This window comes from Caretta caretta, chromosome 1, assembly GCF_965140235.1.
Source record: "Caretta caretta isolate rCarCar2 chromosome 1, rCarCar1.hap1, whole genome shotgun sequence".
Lineage (NCBI taxonomy): Eukaryota > Metazoa > Chordata > Testudines > Cheloniidae > Caretta > Caretta caretta.
This window is the reverse complement of record NC_134206.1, coordinates 254,325,454-254,352,691: the sequence shown is the minus strand read 5'-3', so window position 1 is coordinate 254,352,691 and position 27,238 is coordinate 254,325,454. Positions and strand designations below refer to the sequence as shown.

Below are 27,238 nucleotides of genomic sequence, written 5' to 3'. Positions count from 1 at the left end.
AGCCATCGACTTATCACGTCTACACTAGATGCAATAAATCGATCCCCGACAGATCGATCACTACCCGCCAATCTGGCGGGTAGTGCAGACATACCCTTACTTTGCAACTCTTCGGATGAGGCTCATACACATTTTCCCCAATGCTTCGAGAGACTTCTGTGAATAATTTCCCAGATTCCTAGCATGCCAACTGGTGTAGGATTCTAACATCTTGCTTGCAACAACTTTGAGGTCCTAGAGCCTTGGCATTTTGGATAGAGTGAGCTGAACAGGGTACACTTGGCTTTTGTACTCCATATGCTTGAGATATATCATTAGAGTACTAGGAATGCCCATGTATGCCACAAACTGCCAAAGAAATGGCTAACAGAACAAAATGGTGGGAGAGCTAATTCCAAAACCTGCCCTTTGAAGGTAATGACGACAAGAAAAGCCAGCCACATGATTGCCTAATCTGTCATTGATTAATCTGGGCATTTGATGATACTCAAATGGAGACTCTGATGTGCCTGCATAAGGAACACCACACTAGTTCTGGTTCCCATGTTTCTCATTCTATTGCACACTCTGGTGCTTGGCTGTAGGAGTCAAATCAACAATTCTGGAGAAACTAATGTAGCTGAGATCACCAGAACTTTTTATTATAATATTTGTATCCAGGTAGCACCTAGAGATCAGGTCCCCATGGTGTCAGCCACAGTACAAACTAAGAGGCAGGCCCTGCTCCAAAGAGCTTTCGGTTTCCCTTCACATCAGAAATGCAAATTTGACTAAATCAATGAATGAAATTACCTGGTTGAGTTCTGCCTGGATACCAAAATACATCCAAAGCTAATGGAGAATCCATGCTGAACTATACGTCTCTTCCAAAAGCCAGGTGATTAACTGTACGTGTTGCAGTTGTGGATGAAAAAGGCTCTCCTTCAAGAGGACTGGTCTTCAGGTGCTATGTGGGTTGCTTGACTAACTAGCAAATCCGAAGTGTCTTCTGGGACAGTGGAGAACTTCAACTCTCCCTTTTTTCTGTCTTCTATATCTTACATGTGAGTTGTCTTGAAAGGTAGCAGATTCTTCTCTGCCCAAGACATTATTTCTATTGCCATGGAGAAGCTATGATCTCTGGTTTCTCCCTGGATTTGGAAGGGATATAAACACTCATGCCTCAATCATAAGCCAACCTCTAACTCTTACAAGAGGTAGGAGACTTCCCCTGTGAGCACGTAATTGCCTGGTACGTGGTTTCTTGCACTTTCTACTGAAGGAGCTGGTAGCTAGCCACCGTCACAGGCAGGATACTGGACTTGATGGACCACTGGTCCGATACCATATTGCCATGTTTATTTTGGTGGGAAGCAGAGACTGAGTTTTTTTGGTTCAGACACACCACTAATATAACCATCAAAGTGAACTAAAAGGATGTGTGCTCTGAGATTCTGGAAATTTATCTTTCAAGGGGCTTCCTTCCATAGCGAGTATAGAAGAAGCGAAAGTGAAAATTGGATTGGCTTTCAGCATGTTGTTTGTGCTCACTTGCCCACAAAGGGGCATTTGGATGCAATCTGAGAAGGACACCTAATTTTGCATTGTATCAGGTGCCATGTCCTCAGAAGGAATTTCTGCAGGCACATTTTGAGAAACCCGCTCAGGGGATGAAGCAGATGTGTGACACCAGCAATTCTAGCCACTGGAAAGAATTGGCTACAGATGACCATAGCCAGGAAATGACAAGTTTTGGATGTTTGTAAATATTTACTATGATTGTATAATTATGGCCAATGCCAGGCTTGTTTTGACACAGGGGAGAACAATTCTCTGCATCAGATTCAACGCTCTTCTTGATTTTGAACAACTGGCGAGTCTGAATCCTTTCCAGCAACTGTCTAGTCAGCATGCATAATTTGTGACCTATGCCTTGCTCTGACTACTGCCAGCCCAAATAAGACTACTGGTGCAGATTGTGAATCCAAAGGAAATGTCTTGTATGGGAATTGTGAGCTCTCACACACAAATGCTCTTTTTGTCTTTGTCATGCTGAGGATTTTGTTGGTTTGCAGGAAATTTATCTAACTTTCCTTGGAAATTTCTCCAGATTTTTCCATCTGCCAAGGTAACAGTTCTCTCAGAAATCCTTGGTGCTGAAGTAACCAATGGATTGCTATGCTTGCTTTGATAGGTGAGAGTGAAGGCTTTTCTGCTATCTCAGCTACTAATTTCTTTGATGTTTCCCCAAAAGCTCCTCACCTGTAAATTTGGAGGCACAATATAAATATTCAAGATGACTGATTGTTATTCATGGTTTTAATAGGACTTCCATGTAGTCACCGAGTTACAAGTAAGTCACTAATTTTATCACAACTACCACAAAAGGTTTGATTAGGTCAGAACCAATGATGTTTCACTCCAAGCAGGATCATAGCCGCAGACAATGAGCTACTTGCCACCAAGTACACTTTCCTTACCGAGTATCCGAAAAATCTCTGGTCTCAACTGGTTTCCGAGTAGCAGCCGTGTTAGTCTGTATCCGCAAAAAGAAAAGGAGTACTTGTGGCACCTTAGAGACTAACCAATTTATTTGAGCATAAGCTTTCGTGAGCTACAACTCACTTCATCGAATGCATTCAGGGGAAAATAAAGTGGGGAGATTTATATACACAGAGAACATGAAACCTGGTCTCAATTGCTGTAGCAGAGGCTTTGAAATTGCTGTACTATGAGTCTTTGGAAGGAAGTCCTCTTCTGAAATGTGGAGCAACTGCTACACCAGCCTTAGGGTCCCAAAACTTATATATAAACAAAAAAATTTCATAACATTTTAGCTTAACATTTGGTTTTAAATCAGTAGTCTGTCCTCATTTGGATCTTACGATGGCCTCAAAGGAGACATCTAGAGAAAAAAATCTATTTAATAATGCTTGAAAGGGAAGATATTTTAGAGTACCTTCCAAGCCACTGGCCTGGAAAAAGTCCTGGTCTGGAAAAGTCCTGCAGATTGGTTTTGTTTGGTTGGGGTTTTTTTAATTTTGGTTTCGTTTTTTGGTAGTGTGTGTGTGTGGTACTTCCCCTGGCAGTTTACAGGTGAAAGACAGCATGCTATTTATCCTGGTCTGAGGACCACTCAACCAATGAGGGGTGCTAGTACAAATACCTCGACTGTAGAAGTCACTTTTTAGATGTCCGCATGAAAGGTTGCCTGCCTGTTCCCTAAAGGCTGGCTAGCTACAAAGTAAGTACTATAGGAGCAACCCCATACCACTCAGGGCTTTACTTAGTCACAGGATCATTTTGAACATGGGAAGGCATTTCTCACTTAACCCTCAGTAACCCCATGATGGTGCAACTTCATTGGGAGCAGAATCCTCAGAAGCCTCTGTTCTGGTCACAGGCTGCCTGAAGTACTCCTTACACTTTAATGAGCAGCCAGCCAGTGGAGGGGGACAGGGAGCAGAAGAGAGAAAACCCCTTTCCCTGGCAGAGCAAGGTTTTATTACTATGATAAGCAAGCACAATTCCCATTCTGCTGCTGCCTGAAACCTGCACTCCTTTCCCTGGCTGTGAGTGAAGGTCCTTGGACTGAAATTTCCTCTATGCAGCAATCTGACGGAGGGCTTCCTGGAAATGACAGGCTTCTCTGCAGGGCCAGATATGCTGTCAGGTGGGAGGGGGCAGTGAGCTTGATACAGAACTCAGAGAATCTGTGTAGAAGAAAAGCACCAGCACACACTCCCTCGAGGGAACAGGGTGGTAAAGTCAAAGGAGAGGGGGTTTGATGCTGCATTTTCACCCCACTTGCTCATTAGTAATACTAATTGCTACCTTGAAAAAGGTGATGCTAACTTTTGATTTTTGGGATTCCAGAATCTCAGGGTTTGCTAGACCTACCCCTGAGTATCAGGAGAATGCCCCAAGTCCTAGTGGAAGGAAGGGGAATGGTATAGGAGCCCCACTTCTTTCCCCAGGGAGCAGAGGACCCACTTCAGTATCTGGATGATAGGGACTTTGGGATCTTTTTTTTTTTTTTTTTTTTTGGGGGGGGGGTGTCCTGTTGGAGGACTTACCCCAAGCTGGCTGGATAGCATCCTCCTCATCCTTAGACTCTGCATTAGAATTGCAGCTCCTGGGATGGGGGACCTGACATGCCAGTCCGGTCTGAGCCCTGTGCCCTGACAGAGAATAGGCAGGGCATAATTTGCCCTCTGAAGAGCGTGTAAATGGTGCCTCACATGGAAAACACTGCTTAGATTTAGTCCGCTGTTTTCAGGATAGCTCTGCCATGCCTGAATGGGGGCAGAGATGTCCTGGAGAGGAGGGTGCTTCAGTGGTGGAGCTTGGTGGTTGAAACCATCTCACTGTCAAATAGTCAATCCAGGGGAAGAAGAGGAAGAGAAGGAAGATAAATTGCTGCTGCATGAAGAAAAAGACAGTAAGGGGAAACCGAACCACCAACTTGTTCCATTGCTGGAGACAGAAAATCTAGAGGCCTGAGCTGAAGTGCTAGGCTTTGTCCTGGAGCCTCCAGCAGCAACACTGGACTGCCTCCAAATTCCACAGGTGTGGGGTATTAACCATTACTGGTGAACACAGAAAGAAGCTGTGCAACAGAAAATTATACATATACACTCTTAAAAAGTTCAGAATTATGGGAATACATTTTCCGGAGATTCACTCCAAGCCAGGACAGTTCCTTTCAATGACAAAAATGTAGTGTGAAAGTGAGTGCAAAGTTTTATTAGTTTACATCTCAATCAGACAGCATATAGCAAGGAATTAAGCCAGACCTGTATAGCAAGTGTGACTGCACTAAAGGTTATGGAACTCTATGGCAACATAGTAAAACTTTCCTCAACCTCCTCAAAACACCGCTCTGTTTAACTCAGAATTTCCACCTGCGTGAAGTGACAACAAATCTAGTATTTGCTCACAGCAGAAATGATAAAGAAAGCTCATGTTTTGTTAACTGGATCTATAGCCAGCTAATAGGTGAGCAGAATACAGTTATATCCATAGACTTAGAACAAGAAGGGGCTTATTTTAGCAGCAGTTAAAGAGTATGGGCTATAAAGCAGAAGATTTGCCTGTTTCCCATCCATAGCCCCAAAAGGGCAATTTAAGATTCAGTTTTAAGACAGGCTTTGAAAGATGACTATCAGAAAGTTTTGCCAATTGAGATATTCCCTGTACCCACTGCTGGTCACACTCTGATGCCTCTAAACAAGGAAAGAAAACCAACAGAAATCTAAGCTTGAATCACTTAAAATACGTCAGTGTTCAGAACACATTTTAGCAAGTGTGGTTCAGATAGGCCACCACCAGCTATTGCTATTCTCTGTATGAGAGAATGCTTTTGAGACGAGCCCAATACAGTTGAAAACAATGGTTTCCTCCTACACATTTCACCAGTGTGTTCCAAATGGGAAGTGCTCATTTTCTTCCATTCCTTCCACTGCACAAGCCAAGGTGGCCATGTGGTGCTTTCCCCAGAGTCCTCGATATCTGAACAGGCCTTGGAATAGGATTAGTGAAGCAGATTTGTTTTTAAAGTCTCTCTGTAACCAGAAAGGAGATTTCTAAAACTTGAGAGATTTACAGGCTAAAGAACTTTCCTTACCAAATGACAATTTTACAGAGCAGCTGAGTTCCAAATGGATCTGATTGGTACAAATGTCATTTTCAGTTTAGCATCTTTAAAAGCAATAGTTTCTGTTGTTTCTGATTAAACAAAGACATTTTAACTTCATTTTATCTTTTGTAAAGCATTTTAATTTTTTAAATAAGAATGGCACAAAACACAAGTTTAAAAACAAAGACGCTTGCCTCCCCACAAATCAAAACACAATGTCGAGTTACCTGGCTGCTTTTTGCGTTTCTTCTGAAAGTCCTTCTTCTTTCACTAGTTCCTCAAAATTAACAATATCTTCAAGGTCAGGAACAAACCTACACAATTATAGTGTGTTAGGTTTACATTTAACTGTGGTTTACTCACTGATGCATCAATTAATTTAAATTATAAATAAATTACACAATGAACCACCCTTGCCTTCAAGGCTCTGACACTGCTCTGCTTACATCTTCCATCTCTTTCTCACCCAGGGTCTGTTAATTCCACTACCAGCCGTGTTCCCTTCCTATCTTTCTTCCACAAGAATCTCTGTGCTCTCCCCCATGCTGCCCTGCTATCTCTGCAGTGTCCTCCCCAATCCCAAGCTCCCACTCCTCCAAAAGCATCTTTCAACCATGACCCATATTTCCACACCATCCAAATAAAATCATAGCTAACAAACAAGAGGAAACATGATGAACACCTTGAAAAAACAGCCAGCCTCATAACACTGCACATAAACCACCCATTCCCCTCACCTGACAATCTCTTTTTGTGCCACATACCATATGGTATAACAACCTAGTTGTATACTTTACAGGGTACAAACTGTGTCCTGTTCTCTCTGTAAAATGTTATGTACACTATGGCACTATATGCAATGATAAATAATCATCTTGGTCTTTAAGAGCTCATCTATGTAATGTGCTATACTATACAAATGGTTATGGTTTTGTAGTTAAAGGAACTCCAATTAGTCAATTCTGCAATGTAAGGGATTCTGAACTAGTTTGCAGGACAAGAGATACAATTCCTTTGTATCCTTATACAGTGTCCTTAACACATGATATCAGACACTTTTCAAAACTCGATTGTTATCTGAATAGAAAGGAATGGGTTAACTGTGTTTGTAAACTCTGAAGGGCAAGGAGAATGTCTTTACTTGTGTCCTTAGAATGCACAACACTCTTATGGAGGCTCAAAAATGTTCAATACATAGGAGTCAGAATTTATAAACTAAGCTAGCTCCCTTCTCTTGGCTCTCCTTCAAGTCCTTTTGCTGTTAGGGGCAGCAACTGTCTCATTTGTACAGTGCCTAGAATATTGCTTGACCTATTTTATTAAGTGCACAATGCTTCTTGGTGCTGGGCTCCTTAGCTCCCATTGACATGAATGGGACCCAAAGGCACTTAGTGCTTTGCAAGTTCAGTGCTAAATAATGTGCTAGCTGGACTTTTCCTAAGAAGATTAATATAAAATACAGAGTTGGTATCCTGGAAAATGCCATACTTATTCATAATACTCTTTGCACTTCTGAGTCAAATGCTGCGTATGTGAAAAAAAACCAGACCTTCCTAAGAGAATATCAGTATGACTGGGTAGCACAGGGATATAAAATATTAGTAGCAGCATGAAATATATTCATGTAGGTACCTAATTGCACTACTACAGCAGTGAAGTCCACCAGATCTTATCATTCGCACATAGCCCATTGCATTGCCTTTAAAAAACAAGAAAAACAGGAACATACCTAAGTTAGATATTTACATGTACACATTTCAAAATCCCTATTAACTCTGAAATTCTGATGCCTTGGGGTAGCCAGAATGATTTTACAAGAGAAATATTCTGAAGCTAATTACATGGAGAAAAATGCAGATGCTTTAGAGTTTAATGGCACAAAGTCCAACTAGAGGAACAAAACATGAGCCATGACTGGCTTCATCTAAGGAGATTGTGCTCACATGTACTACATTTTTAAACTCGTTAACTAAGGTCCAAATGCTGCAGTAAGATACAGTTGGTAGGAAATGTTTGTAAGAACAGGCTCTAGATGCCTACACTATTCGTGGCATCAGTGTGCCAAAAGTATTACTACAATTAGTAAATCAAATTTAATATTATAATAAATGCATACATTTGTATTTGATTCAAAACACCTTTTGAAGTATCCGAGTCTAACAGAACTGTACTTAGTGGGAAAGATACTCCAACTGGATGAATGTTGCCCCAGTCAAACAAATAAAAATTGAACCCAAAGCAAATAAAAAACCATTCATACAAGCTCTAGATACGTCTTATATTAAAACATTCAGGACCCATTTTTGTGTAATTAGGAAAAACTCCAATTACTTCAATGGAAGTGCACCTGCTTATATCAGGCTTGAATTTGGGCCCCAACCTTAAAATATAAGTAAAATAAGCAGTGTAGTTACAGGATTACAAAGATCTCTGTCATTAAAATGTTTGTACCATATTTTTAGATACAGTGATGCATACCTATCTGACTTATGAGCTGCCTGAATTGGTCAAGGTAACTTTGTCCATCAGGCGTTATTCCAAGCTTTCTGATGCCCCGGTTGAACTTCTCTGCTCTCTCAAAGGGATACTAGAGAAACAATTTTTGCAATTTGTAAGAATATTGATCTTTGAAGAATCTACTTGACCTTTCAAGTCAAACACCATTTTACCTTCCACCACCACCCCACAAATATTCACACATATTCTTTGTTCCGTCTTTGAAAGTGTAACCCTGTCTATGTATAGTAGTTTGTGAAAGTGTTATTTGACCAGGTCAGGTGTGCAAACTGCAAAGATGAGATATGTTACTGCTATATATAAACAAGACAGCAAACTACATACAAAGAACATTCCAGTACATTTTTATTCCAAACATTAAGTCTCAAATTTTTCAGAATTAGACATGCAATGGTGGGAGATGAGAATTAGGCACAAGGCTTTGAGAGAGGGATAGCTACGGTACTCATAATACCATATTTCAGCATTCATGTCAATGGTGACCTCTATTACAAAATAGACAAATATTTATTGTAACTGTGGTAAACTTGATTTGGACTGAAGGTTTAGGACAACACTATACTGCATCTGCACCAAACATCATTATCAGGTTAACAAGAGAATAAGCGTACCCCCACCCTGTAATACAAAGGAGCACCATGTTGTGTCTGCTGATGAGTACCATCTAGTGTTCAGTAAGCAATTAGAATGAGATAAGCCAGTCTCAATGCAGGAATCTGTATACACTGCAACACTGTACTTTGGTAGACCAGAAGGTGCCACTTGTCTATAAACATATAATTTTCCTTTTATTTAAAACGTGACATTTGTAGTTCAGTGCATATCAGCTTTTCAAGGCAAAGGCAGCACAGGGTTTAATCAAGTTATTGTTTATCCAAGAACTCCAGTCGTAGTGTACCTTATGATCATTTTGATCCTTGACTTCCCTGAAGAATCGGATATCTTTGATCAATCGGGATTTGATATGTTCATCATACATGAACTGGCTGAAGATATAGAACTTTTTCCTCAGAAACTGGTAAGTGAAATTAACCTGGAGTAAAATTAAAAATTCAGTATTAGAAAAACCCCTTTCAAATTAACATGCTTCTCTGGTGACTATCGTTCAGTAGCTTCTTGAAGCTTTTATTCCATATTATGACATATTTTTTGTAAGTGGAAAGTTCAACACAGCCTGCCCCATTTTGTGGATCTCAAAGAGACTCAACCTGAGCAACTTTCCTCCTAAAAGAAGGTAAATCTTTTGTTGGAAGGTTTAATTTCCTTTAGAAAGGCTGGTAAGGGGGCAAAGGGCACCTGGAATATAGGCTGATCTTTTAAAGTCCACGACTAGTACAGAACTAGTTCTGAAGTATCCAGTTTCTGTCCCTCTTCTTAGCATATGGGCAACATGCCTCAGGTGGCTTGTAACTAGGATTCATCACAGCAGGACAACAGTGAAGCTCATTCACTGTCTGCTTTCGTTGTAGTAAATTCTATAGCTAAGATTACATGCAAAGTTTCATTATAACCTTCCCACCTTCTTTTCACTTTCTCAACATTTTCTAAAATACTGTCCCTAGGAATTAACAGGCCCCACCTTCCCCCCCCAAGTCACAGTCCATTCCCTGGTCTGCATGGACAATCTAGACCACAGTCAAAAGTGAAGAAGGCAGGAGGCGTCCACCTGACCAGGAAGCACTGTGACTTGCAAGACAACTCTTTCAGCCCCTGATATCGCTGAGACAAGCAACTCCAATACAAGAGAAACATATTATTAGCATCATGCTTGTAAAAGAAAGGACTTTCCTGCATTGCCACAAAAAGAGTAAGAACCCTCATTTCTAAACATTTTCATTTTGTACATGGTGCTTTAGAGAAAGTGCTTGTCCTTCAGTGCATAGTGCTCATCAAGTTCTGATGTTGTGCTGGCTTGGTAGAAAGACTGGGACAGAAAGACAGAGAGGGGTAAAGAGAGAGTGAGAGGTTGAGCGGCAGTCCAAAATTTGATCATTTTTGGGTCAGTTGAATTTTCCAGTCAAGCTTTGGCACCACACCAGGTTTTTTAATTACTTCAATTACTACAAATATGCAACATGCAAACAGATTAAATTTCAGTTGTAACAAACATCCGCAAAGCTTTACTAGACTCAATGAACAGTATTGTTATTTACAGTTTATAGATTGTGTTCATCTTTACCAGACAGACTGCCGTCCTTCTGCCAAAGATCATTACATTCATTTTATTTAGAAATCCTAAGCTATCTAATAACCCATACCATAGAGCAGCATCTAGATTTAAAAAAAGAAGGAAGTAGTAAAAGTCAATGACAAATTTTAGCCACAGTAAAGTGAAATATATACATCACAGAAAGCCACTTAAAAAATGACCTTGCATTTCCTAAATTCTAAAATGGCAGTCTAAGTTGACTTAGTAGACATCAGCATCACATTTCTCCTGATCTGTTTAAACGAAATGTTATAAAAAAAAAAATCCTACCAAACTTTAACAAGTAGTGATATATGGCACTCTAATTATAAGGGCCATTATTTAGAAATTAAAGTGTTGTAAACATAGTACCTCTGTTTGATAACATTTATTTTCATCTTTAGGGAAATTCAGAGGTCTTCCAGGACATTTCTGCGGCCTTTGTGCAAAGATCTGACTTTATATAGTAACTACCAGTAATTTAACTCATAAGAGACTTTTTAAGTTGACTGCTTGGTGTTTGAGGACTACTTTGTTATATTTAATTTAAAAAGCTATGTTCACGCAATATTAAAAACTGCACAGTTAAAAACTCAAGGGTCAGGAAATGCTGGAGTTCCAATGCTGTTCTGTACAGATTAAAAAGAAACAGTCCAGAAGATACTTACTGTTGTGTTCATGATTCCTGTGCCATGAGTTCGAATTGAATTAGCAATGTGCCGGATATTGATAGTGTTCAAATGCTTATTATTGCTAGTTCTCTCAATGAAGATCTGCAAAGAAAAGGTCATCATTTACCCCATATCAAAACCAAAGCTTACGAAAATCAGATATAAACTACCCATAGAAGGACAGAATACAACTCACCTGATTATTGAGATTGTAGAGGTAGCGAGATACAAAAACATGAATATTTCTCATGATTTCCAAAACATCCAGACCCTGAAACAATATGGCAAAAATCCCAAATGGATTACAACAGCCTCTTGGGAGTCATTCAAATGTATTCAAAGTAACTGCTAATTGTGCAAATTAATTACCTGAAAGTCTTTTTGGAAGCAAATTAAAGTAATTAGTTATGTATGAAAATCACCACTTTTCAATTTTGTGAAAATATCTTTTCAATTTGTTCTGGGCTACTTCAGGGTCTAGATTTATTTTATGGTTTGTTTTGTTTTAAGTTTTATAGTCAGTGTCACATTAAAATTCAGGTTTTTTGCTTGTATCTTCTAACATTTTTGAATGTCAATGTTCTTTAGTCATATCTAATAAGTACAAAGCAAAAACAGAAAAATTGGACCATTTTCTCAGCTTCCAAATAAAAATGTAGAAGCCTCCATATTCAAGGTTCACAAATAGCTACTTTAAAAAAAAATCATTTACTGTTAATTACACCATTTCACTGCTCAAAATGAAGAAGTATGGGTCTGGGAATCAGGAGTTTTACCTTAGTTATGCCACAGACTTGTAAGTCTTGGGTAAATCGTGTCGACCAAAATTTTAGAAAATGGCCTCTAATTTTGAGTTCCTCAGTTTCTGTACCTTGTTAAAGCCTTGAATAATTATCTAGGACTTCCAGAATAAAGTGGCACATACAATACTCACACATATTCCTTACCTGTTCTAAAGTCTGACTGGGAAGATGTGCTTCTGTCATAATTAAGCCATAGCGCTGCGTTGCTAAATTCCTCATTTCACTGTATGTGGCCCAGTCATGAAGAGCTACAGTTGTTAGGTTGTAGAAGGTCTTGTCTAGGTAGTGTGTTACATAAACTGGAAAAAAGAATAATAAAGTATGCACTAAACTATTAACTGCAGCTCTTAATTTACTGGGGAATAGCAAAGGAACAAAAAAGGAAAATCCATAAATTCTTGCACTGGCAATTAAAACTGGGCTCTCTCGAAGAAAAGACAGTGTAACAATAGCCTTAGTAGGGGTCATCTGTGGGGACTGAACCCAGAACCTCTGGATCTAAAAGCCATGAGCCTCTACTACTTCAGCTGAAGGACCAAGCCTACTAGCTCAGAAGCAACAAACTCCTAAACCTCTATAAGTAAGCTAGCCACTAGAGGTGGGTAAAGAGCCACAACATTAGTAACTATGGATTATGCTTGCAATGCCACTTTTGTGTACCAAAGCTATTATTAGGGTGCAACTGCGATCACAGAAATCCGTAAAGGAAATAGTTAAGCAAAAAAGAAAATAAAGGAATACCAGAAGGATTATCAGAGAAACTATAGAGATGTGGAGAAGTGCTGAGAAAAAAAAAAAGTATATTAAATGCAACCTACCTTTGATGTCAATGAACCGATTGAAAAATCGAATTGGATTCAGAGAGAAAAAGTGGGCCAGATCCTTCATCCCAACTCTGTAAGGATTTCTGTCATCGAGCTTTAAGTGTGTGTGCACAGAAAGGCGTAGATCCTTTTCTATTTCTTTACACAATTTGTCCAGCAAGTGCTATTCAAGGGAGTGACAAAAATGATGCTAAGAGTCCATTCAAAATCCTATTTTAATAGAGATGAAATTTGCCGACAGAGCAAGAAGGCTGATGACCCTAGTGACTGTGACTACACCTTAGAAATAGGTGAACCTGCAGCAGAAAGCCTTGTTTGAAAATTTCAGAGTACCAGGGGCTGGAACTAGCACTAGCAAAAGAAGCCAAGTTGATGCCCTTGTAATCAAACTGAGGACTAAGGCCTGGTCTATCCTGGGGGGGATCGATCTAAGATACACAACTTCAGCTAAAAGAATAGCATAGCTGAAGTCGACGTATCTTAGATCGACTTAGAATCACTTACTGCGCGTCCTCACGGCGCGGGATCGATGGCCGTCGCTCCCCCGTGGAGAAGTTCCCACGTCGACGGCAGAGCGATCAGGGATCAATTTATCGCGTCTACACTAGACGTGATAAATCGATTCCCGATAGATCAATCACTACCCGCCGATCCGGCAGATAGTGTAGACGTGGCCTAATTCAGAAACTACATGGATAACTACTTGTTATTAGGGATAATATGAGATGTCCAACTTATAAATGAATAGTGTCAGTTCTAGGACACCCACTTACATTGACTAATCAGAAGTATTTAGAAAGTGAGGCTTCCACAATTTTTTGCACCGTGTGGTTCCTACCTAGATTTAAGCAGAGGCCCATCCATTCCCTGCAAACACACACACTCATTACTGCAACCATTCAAACTAATTTAAAAACCCATTTGGTGTCAACCAAATTCAAACCATGTTTGTTACAACAGCTCAGATGGGACCAACAATATGGGATGGACAGGGCGGTGGCAAGCCCCCAGGGCCTGTTTGCAATCCTAGGTTGAGCACCCCTGGTTTGTAAAATGAGTCTACAACAGATGTGATTTACTATGAAAGGTGTGGTTCATTTCCAGTAAGACTTTGTACAGTTTAGCAAAACCTTCAATATATTATTTGTCTGAGATTTTCTCTAGAATCCCAGAATAGATTACATTTGTTGTGGGACTGGAGAGAGAGGAAGAATGGTCCACTGGTTAAATCACCAGCTAACGACTTGGGAGATCTGGGTTCAATTCCCTGCTCTACCTGTGTGACCTTGAGCATGTTACCTAGCCTCTGTGTGTCAGCATCTGTAAAATGGGGGTAATAGCCCTTTTCTAACTCACAGGGATATCTAAGGATTAAAGATGGTGAGGTACTCAGATACTATGGTAAGAAGGCCAGGTAAGAAAATGAGACTGAGAAAATGTTCATTTTTTACTCTTATCACCATATTTCACAGCAGTCTCAAAGACTTCTATAGAGGTTTTATATAAAATCCTAAATTTCAATCAATAAAAGCTGACTTTAATACACAATCCAAATAAACTGTCACCATTAGACCCCACTCACAGTAAATCCCGAACTTGTACAATTACCTCATTTAAAACTTCCATGATTTCTTTGTCATAGCACTCCAGAAGTATCTCATAGGACTCCAAGTGTCTTGAATGCATCATAGCAGGTACACAGTCCCGTAATGCACTAAACATGTACTAAAAAACCAGAAAGAAACTAATACGCAAACCACAAGACAAATATGTCAACAAACATCTCAAAATATTTAGCATGTAAAGGCTAAAATTCGCACAATTTAAAATCTCAAATCCAAAGAACAAGGATCACTTTCTAGTTGATTTTATTTCAGATGAACAGTCACTACAATATTGTAAAACCTAAGTATCAGAGGGGTAGCCGTGTCAGTCTGTATCCACAAAAACAATGAGGAGTCCAGTCTTTAAGGTGCCACCGGACTCCTCACTGTTTTTGTAAAACCTAATATACTGTAGCTTTAAACTTTTTAAAAATCATCTAAGCGGTTGGAAGACTGATATTCCATTTTGGTTTCAGTTATCCTAAAACAATGAAGGAAAGAATGTTAAGTAAGCCCATTTGAATTGGCTATCTGTTGCTACCGTCCCTGCGTGTCCCCTCCCCCCCATTAGATTAACTAACAAGTATTCAGTTCTAGCCTTTTGCAAGCCCATTTCTTAAAATAGTGATTAAACATAAATTTGTCACAGTGCATCAGACAAGTGATTCATCAAGTTTAACATCCTGGACCAGTAGTTTTGTATTTACCTGCAATCTAGATGCATCAACTGCATTGTCATACACATCATCTAAATAAATTGGGAAGACTGCTCGATGCCAATACAAGAAGCAACAATCACACTGTGTTCGGACTCTAAAATGCAAGATTTAGTTATTAAACAAAACCCGAAGCAGCGCAAAAGACCATGTAAAGGACAGTGAACTGCATGTCAGCAAGACCATATTTCTGCAGTACTGCCCCCTTTTTTGTTTTTTACAATCATCTATGCCACAAGTTATTTCACAGCACTAATGCTCAAGATACACCTGTACATGGTATTTATTATTTTTCCACTAGCCTTCAAAAGAAAACATAAGCTCTTTGATAAATGGATACCCATTTTCACTTATATCTGTAAGCACCATATCAAGCTACTGAAATGCTGTTTCAAGGTATACCATACCTAACCTCTGTAATGATATCTTTATGCTTCCTACAGCAACATTATAGAAAAGGAATTATTCTGGTCTCCGGCTCAGTATTTTGTACACCAGTGACAAAATACTGAGCCACATGTAGACTCTTCCTCACTGATGCTAGCAGTAGATACTGAACTTGAAAATGTTGACAGTTTATAAAGCATTAAGAAGGTATGCTGTCATGGTACAAATTCATTTACGTTACTAGAGTTTACATGACATGCCCAAAGCATACGTGTAGGTCCACAGACCATCAAGGTTCTAGGAATAAAATGTGTGTATAATAGTGTTTGCACAAAATCATTACTAAACATTTCACAGCCAGTTACAATTTACACCAGCTTAGGAGGGAGGTTTTTATGTAAAATGCAACATACTGCAGGAAGCCTAATCATTAATATGGAGGTATAAAAACCAAGGAGGCTACAGGCCCCAAAAGTGATGGTCCATGTCAAATCAAACAAAAACCATGGTGCACCACTCAACAAGACCTGCATTTCTGCAAGCTGCTCCTCCTTATTAAAGATTATAAAGACTTCATTATAGAATTTTGTGGCCCACATTCTGGCCAATCCTGGTCTTCAATGTACATGAAAACAGTCAACTACACGTAGCTAAGTATAGAACACAGAACATCCTGCAAGATTTCATAAACTGCATCATGAAATCTCAACACACGAGCTGACACTGCTTTCTCCCCTCCCCCCATCCCATCCTTTTGTGCTGATTACCGCTCCTTAAGTTCACTGATTAAGTCCAGTTTCTTCATAACTACTTGGAGGGGAAGCAGCTCTTCATCTTTAAATGTTTTCTGTTAAGAAAAAAACAGCAGAGGAAAATGGGCAAAATCATTTATTACTTAACTGGAAAATAGCAATTACTGTACTTTAAAAGTCATCACAACAGTTGAGTGATAAAGCTGTTCATTACAGCTAACAAGGCAACACACAGTAGTGAGGGTTTGAGTAATAGTTGCACTTACCAGCTGTGTGCCCACACTAAGTGCAAGGGAAACAATAAGGCGCCTCTGTTTTGTACTTGGCCCGTTGAGGGTATTCTCAGCCAATACCAGAGCAGAGAGCACATCCAGGCGCTGCTCACTGTATTTTTTGTCAGAAATTACTCTTTTCTTGATGGGAGAAACAAAAATAGCAGCTCAAATTTTATATTCATGGAAAAGTTATCAGAGACCAAAAGCAGCAGCCTATTCTTTTATTTGAAAATTTGGGCACTTGTCACACCGTTTCCAATAATATTCTATAAATTAGGCTTTTTGAACCAAGCTAAGTGAATCCAGAATACTTCGCCTACCAAATTTAATTGGATTCTCTATTGTAAATGCTGGTAAAGATACATAACTCAGCACTGGCATAAGACAGGTACACAGTAAACAAGCATTGTGGAAGCATGCACATAGCTTTGCATGTACACATCACTTCTGTTGTATACACCATCTCTACTGTTCCTGTAGGAGTGCTTTCTTTCAGTAGGAAGAAATCCAGCAGTGCCCAACTTTATGGGCTGAATAACCACAAATCTATAAGTGCACACATGAAGAAGGTCCCCAAGGCAACCAGCACTTGTCTATCACATTGTGCAAGCGGAAAAACATAGCAAGGACCAACTACCAAAGTGAGCTCCCAGTTCTGCTCCCACTGCAGCATGTGGAATTTTTTGCAACGGACTTCAGTGGGAATGTGATCAGTGACTAGCTAGACTCATATTTAGGAGTATGGACTTGATTCAAAAGAGGTATGACTCTCTTCAAGATTTGGTGCAATAGGAGAGAATTCCTTCTCTGATTATAAGAATATACGCTCAGCTTTAAACTCTTCCCCTTCAGTGCTGTCACATGTTCCAGGTACATGCAGCAAAACAACTGCTGTGCTGCAGAATAGACTATGTACACCCTAATGCTGCATTAATTTGGAAAAACACATTAACAGATTAGCAGGTACCACAGAAGGCCTGCAGTAAGTGACTTTATGCTGTTTACTGATATTAGCCTTTTGTTTACTTTTTAAGAAGGGGATTAGTTAAACATCAGTCTATTCATACAGTGGGTTGGGGGGTGTAAATCTCTTATTCCTGGTATCTATACAAATCTTTTAGTGCGCTTGGATCATATTGCTATTTTTAAAGCTTGGAATTTATTTAAAGCTGTAAAAAAACTATAGAACAATTATCTGAACCATATGGGTATTGCCCATTTTTTAAAGCATGTGTAGTTTTCATAGCAGCTTTATTGTTTCAGACAGGTTTCCTGGTTCTCTGTTCAACAGTGATACCCTTGAAATGTGTTAGATCTGTCTATTAAACTACAACAAACATTTTGTTTATACTAAAAATGTGATGGAGGAGATGTGCTAGATTATAGCTAAATTTATGTTACATATATTAAGTAAGAATCTGAAAAATATGCATATCTACTGTTTAAATATGTAATGTGTTAAACACTGAGCAGAATTATGCGCACAAGAGAAATGGAAGAAATGGAAAATCCAATAGCACCATTTACATCATGCATGTATCTTCCTTTGGAGTTCAGCTGCAAGAGAACATATATACTAGCATTTCACATCAGGAGAGCTAAGCTGAAAACCCATTTTCCCCTTTGCCCACATAACGTAATTCAGAAATCCAAGGACAGCAAGTGTTCCAAGTGAGGTGCATTGGTCCCACTTCTGGGAAAGCTTGCACAGCACCCGTGTACATTTTATATCAGACAACTGGCACTTCCATAAGCATTAAATTTACCCTACCCTTTCCTTTTAAAGAATTTGAACATTATATAGTAATCATTGAAAGTACTGTATATGTGAGGCCCTAAAATTGTAACAGCCTGCATGCTTATACACACCATCGCAAATCACTTTAATAAAATAACAGTAAAGCAATAAAGTAACAAAGAACAAGCAGGCCAAATGAAAGAACAGCACCCATCTGTGGAGTCACAGGTAGGGCTGTCGATTAATTGCAGTTAACTCATGCGATTAACTCAAAAAAATTAATCACGATTAAAAAAATTAATTGTGATTAATCAGTTTTAATCGTACTGTTAAACAATAGAATACTGTACCAATTGAAATATATTAAATATTTTGGATGTTTTTCTACATTTTCATATATACTGTATTCTGTGTTATAATTGAAATCAAAGTGTACATTATTTTATTACAAATATTTGCACTATACAAACGGCAAACAAAAGAAATAGTATTTTTCAATTCACCTCATACAAGTAGTGTAGTACAATCTCTGTCATGAAAGCGCAACTTACAAATGTAGATTTTTTTTTGTTACATAACTGCACTCAAAAACAAAACAATGTAAAGCTTCAGAGCCTACAAGTCCACTCAGTCCTACTTCTTGTTCAGCCAATCGCTAAGACAAACAAGTTTGTTTACATTTATAGGAGATAATGCTGCTCTCTTCTTATTTACAATATCACCAGAAAGTGAGAATAGCTATTTGCATGGCACTTATGCAGCTGGTATTGCAAGGTATTTATGTGCCAGATATGCTAAACATTTGTATGCTCCTTCATGCTTTAGCCACCATTCCAGACAACATGCTTCCATGCTGATGACGCTCGTTAAAAAAATAATGAGTTAATTAAATTTGTGACTGAATTCTTTGGGGGGAGAATTGTATCTCTCCTGCTCTGTTTTACCCACATTCTGCCATATATTTCATGTTATAGCACTGTCGGATGATTACCCAGCACATGCTGTTCATTTTAAGAACACTTTCACTGCAGATCTGACAAAACACAAAGAAGATATCAATGTGAAATTTTTAAAAATAGCTACAGCACTGGACCCAAGGTTTAAGAATCTGAAGTGCCTTCCAAAATCTGAGAGTGACGAGGTATGGAGCATGCTTTCAGAAATCTTAAAAGAGCAACACTCCAAAGTGGAAACTACAGAACCTGAACCACCAAAAAAGAAAATCAACCTTCTGCTGGTGGCGGCATCTGACTCAGATAATGAAAATGAACATGAGTCGGTCCGCACTACTTTGGATTGTTATCGAGCAGAATCCGTCATCAGTATGGAAGCATGTCCTATGGAATGGTGGTTGAAGCATGAAGGGACATATGAATCTTTAGCGCACCAGGCATGTGAATATCTTGCAATGCCAGCTAGAACAGTGCCATGAGAATGCCTGTTCTCACTTTCAGGTGACATTATAAACAAGGAGCGGGCAGCATTACCTCCTGCAAATGTAAACAAACTGGACTGGCTGAACAAAAAGTAGGACTGAATGGACTTGCAGGCTCTAAAATCTTACATTGTTTTGTTTTTGAATGCAGATTTTTGTACGTAATTCTACATTTGTAAGTTCAACTTTCATGGTAAAGAGATTGCACTACAGTACTTGTATTAGGTGAATTGAAAAGTACTATTTCTTTTGGGGGGTTTTTACAGTGCAAATACTTGTAATCAAAAATAAATAAAAAGTGAGCACTGTACACTTTGTATTGTGTGTTGTAATTGAAATCAATACATTTGAAAACGTCAAAAACATCCAAAAATCTTTAAATAAATGGTATTCTATTATTGTTTAACAGTGCACTTTATTGTGCGCTTAATCACATTTAATTTTTTTAATTGCTTGACAGCCCTAGTCACAGGAAAAGATCAGAACAAGGCCAAGACATGAGGAGCAAGTGGATTCAAGAATGGAGCGAGAGTGTGTGCCACTGGGGGAAGAAAGAGGAGCGACATAACAGGAATATCATCTTTGTTGCATGTCAGTACAGTGACTAGAACAATGGGGCCCTGATTCTTGGTTAGGGTTCTTAAGTGCTATAATAAAAACAGCAGCAACAGAAATTGTAATGGACAGGGTGGAGCGAGACCACAGACAGTTTCAAATCAGACAAAAAATTTTGATTTTGAATGAGAGGTTAAATGAAACTATTGAAACTTGGATTACATACCTTGGCTATAGAAATAGAGTTAAGAGCCTGATGCTGGAGATGCTGAGTTATGTGCGTCACAGAATCGGCCACAACCATACTTCTTCTATAAAACGTATGTTCTATTGCCTGCAGTCAGTTCCAAAACACAGTGGTTCATACTAATTATAAAGTGGCAATTTAAGTAATTTCTTTCTATACTAACCACACTGTCCACCTGGCAAGATAGGATTTCCCTTCACCACCCTTGTATTTTAGATTAACTAGAGATGATGAACACCCAACACTTTTGCAAAAAATCAGACCACTTATTAAGACATCCATATATGGTTTTCAGACCCTAACTTGAGGTAACCATTTCTCTTTTAAAATCTTAGCTCTATGTGTTCTCTATTTCAGCTCAACTTTAGAAAGATACTCTTCAAAACAGTGAACATCTTTCCCTGCAAAAAAATAGGATTGAGATAAAAAGCAAACTGTGGAAGGTGTTTAGAAATTACATAAATATACCTTCCCTTTCTCTCCTCCATCCCATCCAACCTTTAAGTAGAAGTCACTTTGAAGTATTCTGTCACTCAGTTCTTTGCATGTGGTGTCTCACAGCAGCTCTATGATAATGCTTAGATGAAATCATAATGCAATCCTATAACCTACCTTGAGAAGTTCCACAAGTCTGCATAATGCTTTCACTGAGGTTTTGGTCATAGGTTTTTGCATTGACATGTAGAGATTCATTGTGGTTTTAATGATGGTGCTAAGGCTGTAAGCATAAAGAAAACCCTAGAAACAAATTGGGGGAAAAAAATAATCTCCACAGTAATGTCAGACAAGTAAATATTCTCAATTTTTTTATTACCATGCAGAACATAAATTCCTGCCTTTTCACTAGCCCCTCCAGAGCATAAGCAGCTCTCTTATGGACAGTCCAAGCTTGTATAGTCACATAAAACTGGAAGTGAAGATCTGTCAGTTAGTTTGCAATTATGAAGCTGCAAAGGAATCAGCAAGTCATTAAGTCAGCTAACTATAGCTTTAGGAACAATCAGTACAATTAGATCACAAGCCAGTGAACCAAGCATTCAGACAGACTAATCGCAGTTCGAGTTCACTGTAACCAAACTAGGGTCACCAAATGTCCCAATATTAGAGGCTTTGTCTTATATATGCAACTATACCGCCCTGCCACCCCCACCCCAAAAAAAAAGCGTACCAATTTTTCACACTTGCTATCTGCTCACCCTAAACCCAACCAAGAGGCATCAAGGTGGAGAAATTGGACTAGGATGAGCAAAAACAGTTGCATAGTCCCCAAGAGATAAGTGAAATCAGTAAGATACATGAAGTCATTGTAAACCTCTACAAATTCTTTAAAAATCCATATTTCAAAATAAAAAACAAAGGAATGGAAAACTGAAAAAAACCCAAAGAATATCACTAACATAGGCGTTAAAATGTGCAAACTCTTTCAATCAATTTAGGCTACATCCAGAAAGTCCAGAAGAGCATCCAAGTATTCAAAACACAACTTTCAAATGGAATACAGCAAAAACTTGGAGAAATACAGCAAGTTAAAGGTGAAACTTTCAATTTGGTATAGAGAAAAATAGCACAGCATATTAAAAGTAACTACTCCAAATGAGAAGAATAGATTCTCCCATTGGGATATCTTCAGATCCTTAATTCTTTATTTATTCTCATTTTAAGGAGAGTTTAAGTATAAAAAAAAAAACTTTTCATGTATACTGTGAGCTCAGAAGGAAAAAATTGATACTGAAACCTGGAACTATCAGTATCCATCAACAAAGGCAGAAGTGAGGACAGAGCTGTGACAAATTAATGGAGAAGACACTAGTGTTGTGTCTATCGTACATTCTCTATTAAACCTGAATTTATTTTTGATCAATGTTTCGTCAGGAAGCGGCATACAAAATGTGAAAAAAATAAATGCAGAAATCATGTATACATACAGCAAAACTATGCACTCTTACCAGAAAAGAAAATTAATTGCATCAGATGCTAAAGAGAGAATCCCAAAGCACTGTCATTGAGTGCAACACAATTAGGCAATAGCCTGGAACTTGTTGCCAGAAATAAGAATATGATAAATACAACTAAATTTGACCCTCATCCCTGCCCCAATGTAAGCATCTCAGCATTGACAGTATACTCGAGAAAGACTACATGGGAAATGGGAACTACCTTGGGAAATCACTGAAGCTTCATTGGAAAGATTCCAGCTTCAGCCCATGAAGATTCACTCAGACATACTACTTTTTTCACTTCCCAGAAAGCCCCATTTCTATCATTCTATTCTATACCATTCTAGTTCTATTAAGAACTAGACTGGACAACACATTTGAGAACATATTGCAGGGAAAAACCCTGCATTTGCAAGGGAACGCTAAGACGACCACATAACTTCTATGATTCGTTTTCAATACTCACTAGCTTCCTTCTAATCACCCAGTTCCTCATGCAAAAAGCAGCACAAATACACTACATATAATTCAACTAGCAGCATAGTGAAAAATAACCCACCTGTATAAAGACATTACATCTGTTAGAAAGGTCTTCTGCAAACTTATCCATCCGCTGTTCCTTAGACAAGATAGATTCCATTTTTGTCATCCATGAGCTCACAAAGACATAATATGACTGCATCTCTCTGGAGAAAGAAAAACAGGTTACTCACTTCTGTAAGTGAGAGACACAAGCTTCTGAGCTTAGACAGAGCTCTTCTTCAGGTCTGGGAAACGTACGCAGTGCATCACAACTGAGTGGACACTCTGCATACGTTTCCCAGTCCTGATGAAGAGCTCTGTGTAAGCTCAAAAGCTTGACTCTCTCACCAACAGCAGTGGGTCCAATAAAAAAAAAATATTACTTTCCCTATTCACTTTCTCCATGCCATTCATAATTTTATAGACCTCTATCATATTCCCATTTAATTATCTCTTTTCTAAACTGAACAGTCCCAGTCTTTTTAATCACTCCTCCTCATCTGGAAGCAGTTTCAGTCCTAATCATTTTTGTTGCCCTTCTCTGTACCATTCCCAATATTAATATATCTTTTTTGAGATGGAGTGACCAGAACTGCACACAGTATTAAAGGTGTGAATGCACCATGGATTTATACAGTGGCATTATATTTTCTAATTCCTTTCCTAATAGCTCCTAAAATTCTGTTAACTTTTTTTTGACTGGTGCTTACCACTGAACAGATATTTTCAGAGAAGTATCCATAGTGATTCCAAGATCTTTCTTGCAAGGTAACAACGAATTTGGAGCCCATCATTTTGTATGTATCGTTGGGATTAATTTTTCCAAAGTGCATTACATTTTGCATTTATCAACACTGAATTTCATCTACCATTTTGTTGCCCAGTCACCCAGTTTTGTGAGATCCCTTTGTATCTCTTCACAGACAGCTTTGGACTTAACTATCGAGTCATTTTGTATTGTCTGAAAACTTTGACACCCCTTTGTTTACCCCCTTTTCCAGCTCTTTTCTGTTGTATAGCATTGGTCCCAGTACAGATCCTTGGGGGACCCTGCTATTTTATCTCTCTCCATTGGGAAAATTGATGTTTATTCCTATACTTTGTTTCCTATCTTTTAACCAGTTACGGATCCATGAGAGGACCTTCCCATCTATCCCATGACTGCTTACTTTGCTTAAGAGTGTTTGGTGTGGGGCCTTGTAAAAGGCTTTCTGAAAGTTGAAATCCTCAAAGAATTTTAACAGACTGAGGCATGATTTCCTTTTGCAAAAGCCATGTTGACTTTTCCCCAATATATCATGTTCATCTTGTTCTTCTAAGTTTGTTAATGATAATAAGTAGTATCTCAAAAGGTGCAGTCCTTTATAAAACCTACTTGGTAAGTAACTGAGCCTTCTGTTGTAGAAAACTCTCCCTTTGAGTTTTAATCGCATGATGGCTTCTCCTATCCAGAAGTTTGGCAGCAGCTGGCATTTTCTGGATCAGAAAGTTATCAGCAAACCAAATAATATTAGCAGTTAATGTGATGGCGGGCACCTAGAGCACCAAAAGAGGAGAAAAAATTAAAATCAAACAAATGGGTAGCAATTCCTAATAATTAGGATTGACATGAAATTAATTCCAGTCACAAAAATCTAAAAAAAAAAAAGAAATCAACATTATACCACTCCTCACAAGCTCAGAACTTTTTTACTTGAACTATTCGTTATACGTCAGAAAGAGTGCAAAACTTTAACAGTATTAATCAACTATTCTTTGTATGCAGCACAAGTGCTATGCATTTAAAAAAAAAAGTTCCTGCCCTGAAAAGCATATATTTACATCAATATGCAGAATTATTATTATAAATGTTTCTCTGGTGTGTTAAGCCACACACTGCTCATATGTTCATGTATTTTGAATGAGCTACAATATATTCTACTGTAGTCAAGATTTTCCACTTTGCACGAATGCCAGGAAATCTTACGGCCAAAGCGTTAAGGTACAAAGTCTTTCCTCAATCCCCTAATATACTAGAAAAAATACACAAATAGAAACCACAATAAAAAAATATTTTTTCTCCTCAAGAACATTAACTATCTTTAATAAAATCAAAACATTTCACTTCTGTAACTTAGCCAAGCTTGTAACCCAATCTAAAACCATCAAGAGAGTAAATAAGTCAACTTATCCAAAAATAAGCTTTTAAAAAGTTAGAATAATATTAAAGCTGACACATCTAATACTGATAGCAAAGAAATGGAGATGAGGTAGACACAACCTCCTTTTGTACTCAGAATAATTATGTTTTACTTCTGAAAAACCTAACCATACTGCATTTTAATAAAAACTAAAATATAATTAATTTCATTTTGCTTTTAAGATATTTTTAAAATTATTAAAGGAAACAGCAAAATCTTCACCTTTTTGCCAATGTCCAGTAACGATTTGTAAAATTTCTTGTCTACTGTCCGAAAAATCTGAAAATGCAGTACAAAGAGACCACAAATTCCTACGTACTTATCTCTCTGGTCAATTTCTGAGGGTTCACCTTGTATAAATACATACAGAAGAAAATATTTTTGAAACCTGTTTCTAGACAAACAATATAAAAACTTTTACAAACAATGAAGTCCGCATGAAAAAAAGCGCATCTTGAATTACCAAGTTTAGCTTCAACATTTGCAAAAATTGTGCGAATACTATGTGCAAACTCTTCAGCAAAAGTGCTATTCTTCGAGACAGCCACTCCTCCATTGAGAGTGTCAAACTGTTGTTCTATACATGCCTGAAAGAAAACAATACTCATTTACAATGCTAGTTCCATGAAGTTTCGGCATTCAGTGAATATTGTTATTACAAATAGGTTGTCTCATAGCATGAATCTGGAAAGTCACAGTTTCAATTTACAACACAGGTGAAGTCAATGTTCAGATGTGTTTTGTCTGGTTTATGACACTGAATGAATTTTAGTAATGGGGGGGGGGGGGAAGAGATTTTTTTTTTAATTTTTTTTTTTTTAGCAAGAATGTGGGCTTTATGTTTTGTAATTGATTCGTTTTGCTTATGTAAGGCACTCAGACAACTCAGTTGTGGGAGATTATATGCATTTCCAGAATAAAATACATTACTAAAAAGCTCTTGGCTGATCAAGGGTATTGCCTCATTTGTTTTTAGGATGTGAATCATGAAGCTGAGATGTTCAACAACAGGACACACATGATATGGTAACCTTAGTAAGGAAAGAGGAAAAGTATGTTGGTGGATATATTGGAAAATATTTAATAATTTATCATTTTGTTTTAATATATCCTTCACGTTCTTTGTTCCGGTCAAGGAGGAAAAAAAACTGTCTTGCTTGCATACTGGACAAATTCCTATTGAGCCATCCAAATTAAACATACAATAAAGTCTTTGTGTAAATGTGACATCGGAGAGAATTAAAATGGAAAATTCTTCTTATGTAGCTGGCAATCCGATTCCATAAAGTAAGAAGCATTTCTCGCTGAATAAACTGAACTGTTTGACAATAAAGTGTACTTACAATTGGCATTTAGGAGGTTATTTGTAGGAGCAGGGGACTGACATTAATTAGGATATAACAATTAGAAAAGACCTAAGTGTAACATAATGTGAAATGAAAAGGAGTACTTGTAGCACCTTAGAGACTAACCAATTTATTTGAGCATGAGCTTTCGTGAGCTACAGCTCACTGGCTCATGCTCAAATAAATTGGTTAGTCTCTAAGGTGCTACAAGTACTCCTTTTCTTTTTGCGAATACAGACTAACACGGCTGTTACTCTGAAACCTGTCATAATGTGAAATGTCTATCTTGTTTTAATGCTTGTTTAACATATCAAAAAAAAGTTTACAATTTCAAATTTAAGTATTAAGGGCCAAATCCTCAGCTGGTGTATTTCAGCATAGTTCCACTGAGACAATGCAGCTACACTGATTCCCACCATCTGAACCCCTTTAATTTCCATATTTAAAGTTTAAGAAAGACTTTACTTAAAACAAAGATCTCCACACAGTTTTAGGTCAAGATATCCAAGACTGTTAAGTTTGTAAAAGAACAACACAGAATTTTTGGCTTGAAAGACTATTCGTGCCCGTAGAATCCAATTTATTTCTTACATAATTTGCCATCGCTACATGCCATCCACCTGCATCAGTGGGAACAGTCCCAGCAGCAAGGAAAGGAGACACTCGCCAAGGGACAATAGGTAGCTCCTCCCCTGGTAGCCTCAGGCACCCATTGACCAGCTGGGCAAGAGGTATTCTGATTGGTCAGCATTCCCCAGCTCCCAGGATTTAGCCCAGTGTAGGGGCCACGTGGAACCTGTTTCAGCTCCGTTCCAGCAGCCCACCCTACCCACCCATATGAGGAACAGGAACTCAGCCTGATAGATGCTGCAGATCTAGCCAATTGCCTGTTTAGGGGGTAAGGAAGGAACTTTTCTCCCATGG

At 38.4% G+C, this 27,238-nt stretch overlaps 2 protein-coding genes across 7 annotated transcripts in view; one reads left to right on the top strand and one right to left on the bottom strand.

The window, feature by feature from the left end:
* Positions 1-26,013, top strand: part of APPL2 (adaptor protein, phosphotyrosine interacting with PH domain and leucine zipper 2) — a 93,604-nt gene extending 67,591 nt beyond the window's left edge. The window contains exon 21 of the mRNA XM_048832001.2: positions 25,945-26,013. Coding sequence (XP_048687958.2) covers positions 25,945-25,998 — 54 coding nt within the window. The 3' untranslated portion in view covers positions 25,999-26,013. The remainder of the gene's footprint in view (positions 1-25,944) is intronic.
* Positions 1-27,238, bottom strand: part of WASHC4 (WASH complex subunit 4) — a 66,063-nt gene that overhangs the window by 9,483 nt on the left and 29,342 nt on the right. For 5 of the 6 annotated variants that reach the window (XR_007354065.2, XM_048831930.2, XM_048831940.2 and 2 more), the window contains 18 exons: positions 25,432-25,555; positions 25,191-25,318; positions 24,164-24,324; positions 22,826-22,952; positions 20,942-21,067; positions 20,309-20,416; positions 16,346-16,492; positions 16,095-16,174; positions 14,932-15,037; positions 14,229-14,345; positions 12,615-12,783; positions 11,941-12,095; positions 11,190-11,264; positions 10,991-11,095; positions 9,033-9,167; positions 8,096-8,204; positions 7,250-7,316; positions 5,845-5,931 (listed from right to left, as the gene is read on the bottom strand). Coding sequence is in view for 5 of the 6 variants with exons in the window: in XM_048831930.2 (XP_048687887.1) it covers positions 5,845-5,931; positions 7,250-7,316; positions 8,096-8,204; positions 9,033-9,167; positions 10,991-11,095; positions 11,190-11,264; positions 11,941-12,095; positions 12,615-12,783; positions 14,229-14,345; positions 14,932-15,037; positions 16,095-16,174; positions 16,346-16,492; positions 20,309-20,416; positions 20,942-21,067; positions 22,826-22,952; positions 24,164-24,324; positions 25,191-25,318; positions 25,432-25,555 (2,126 nt within the window). In the remaining variant the exon portion in view is untranslated. Of the gene's footprint in view, positions 1-792; positions 2,242-5,844; positions 5,932-7,249; positions 7,317-8,095; positions 8,205-9,032; positions 9,168-10,990; positions 11,096-11,189; positions 11,265-11,940; positions 12,096-12,614; positions 12,784-14,228; positions 14,346-14,931; positions 15,038-16,094; positions 16,175-16,345; positions 16,493-20,308; positions 20,417-20,941; positions 21,068-22,825; positions 22,953-24,163; positions 24,325-25,190; positions 25,319-25,431; positions 25,556-27,238 lie in introns of those variants that run through there. The other variant, XM_048831964.2, reaches the window with a different exon arrangement.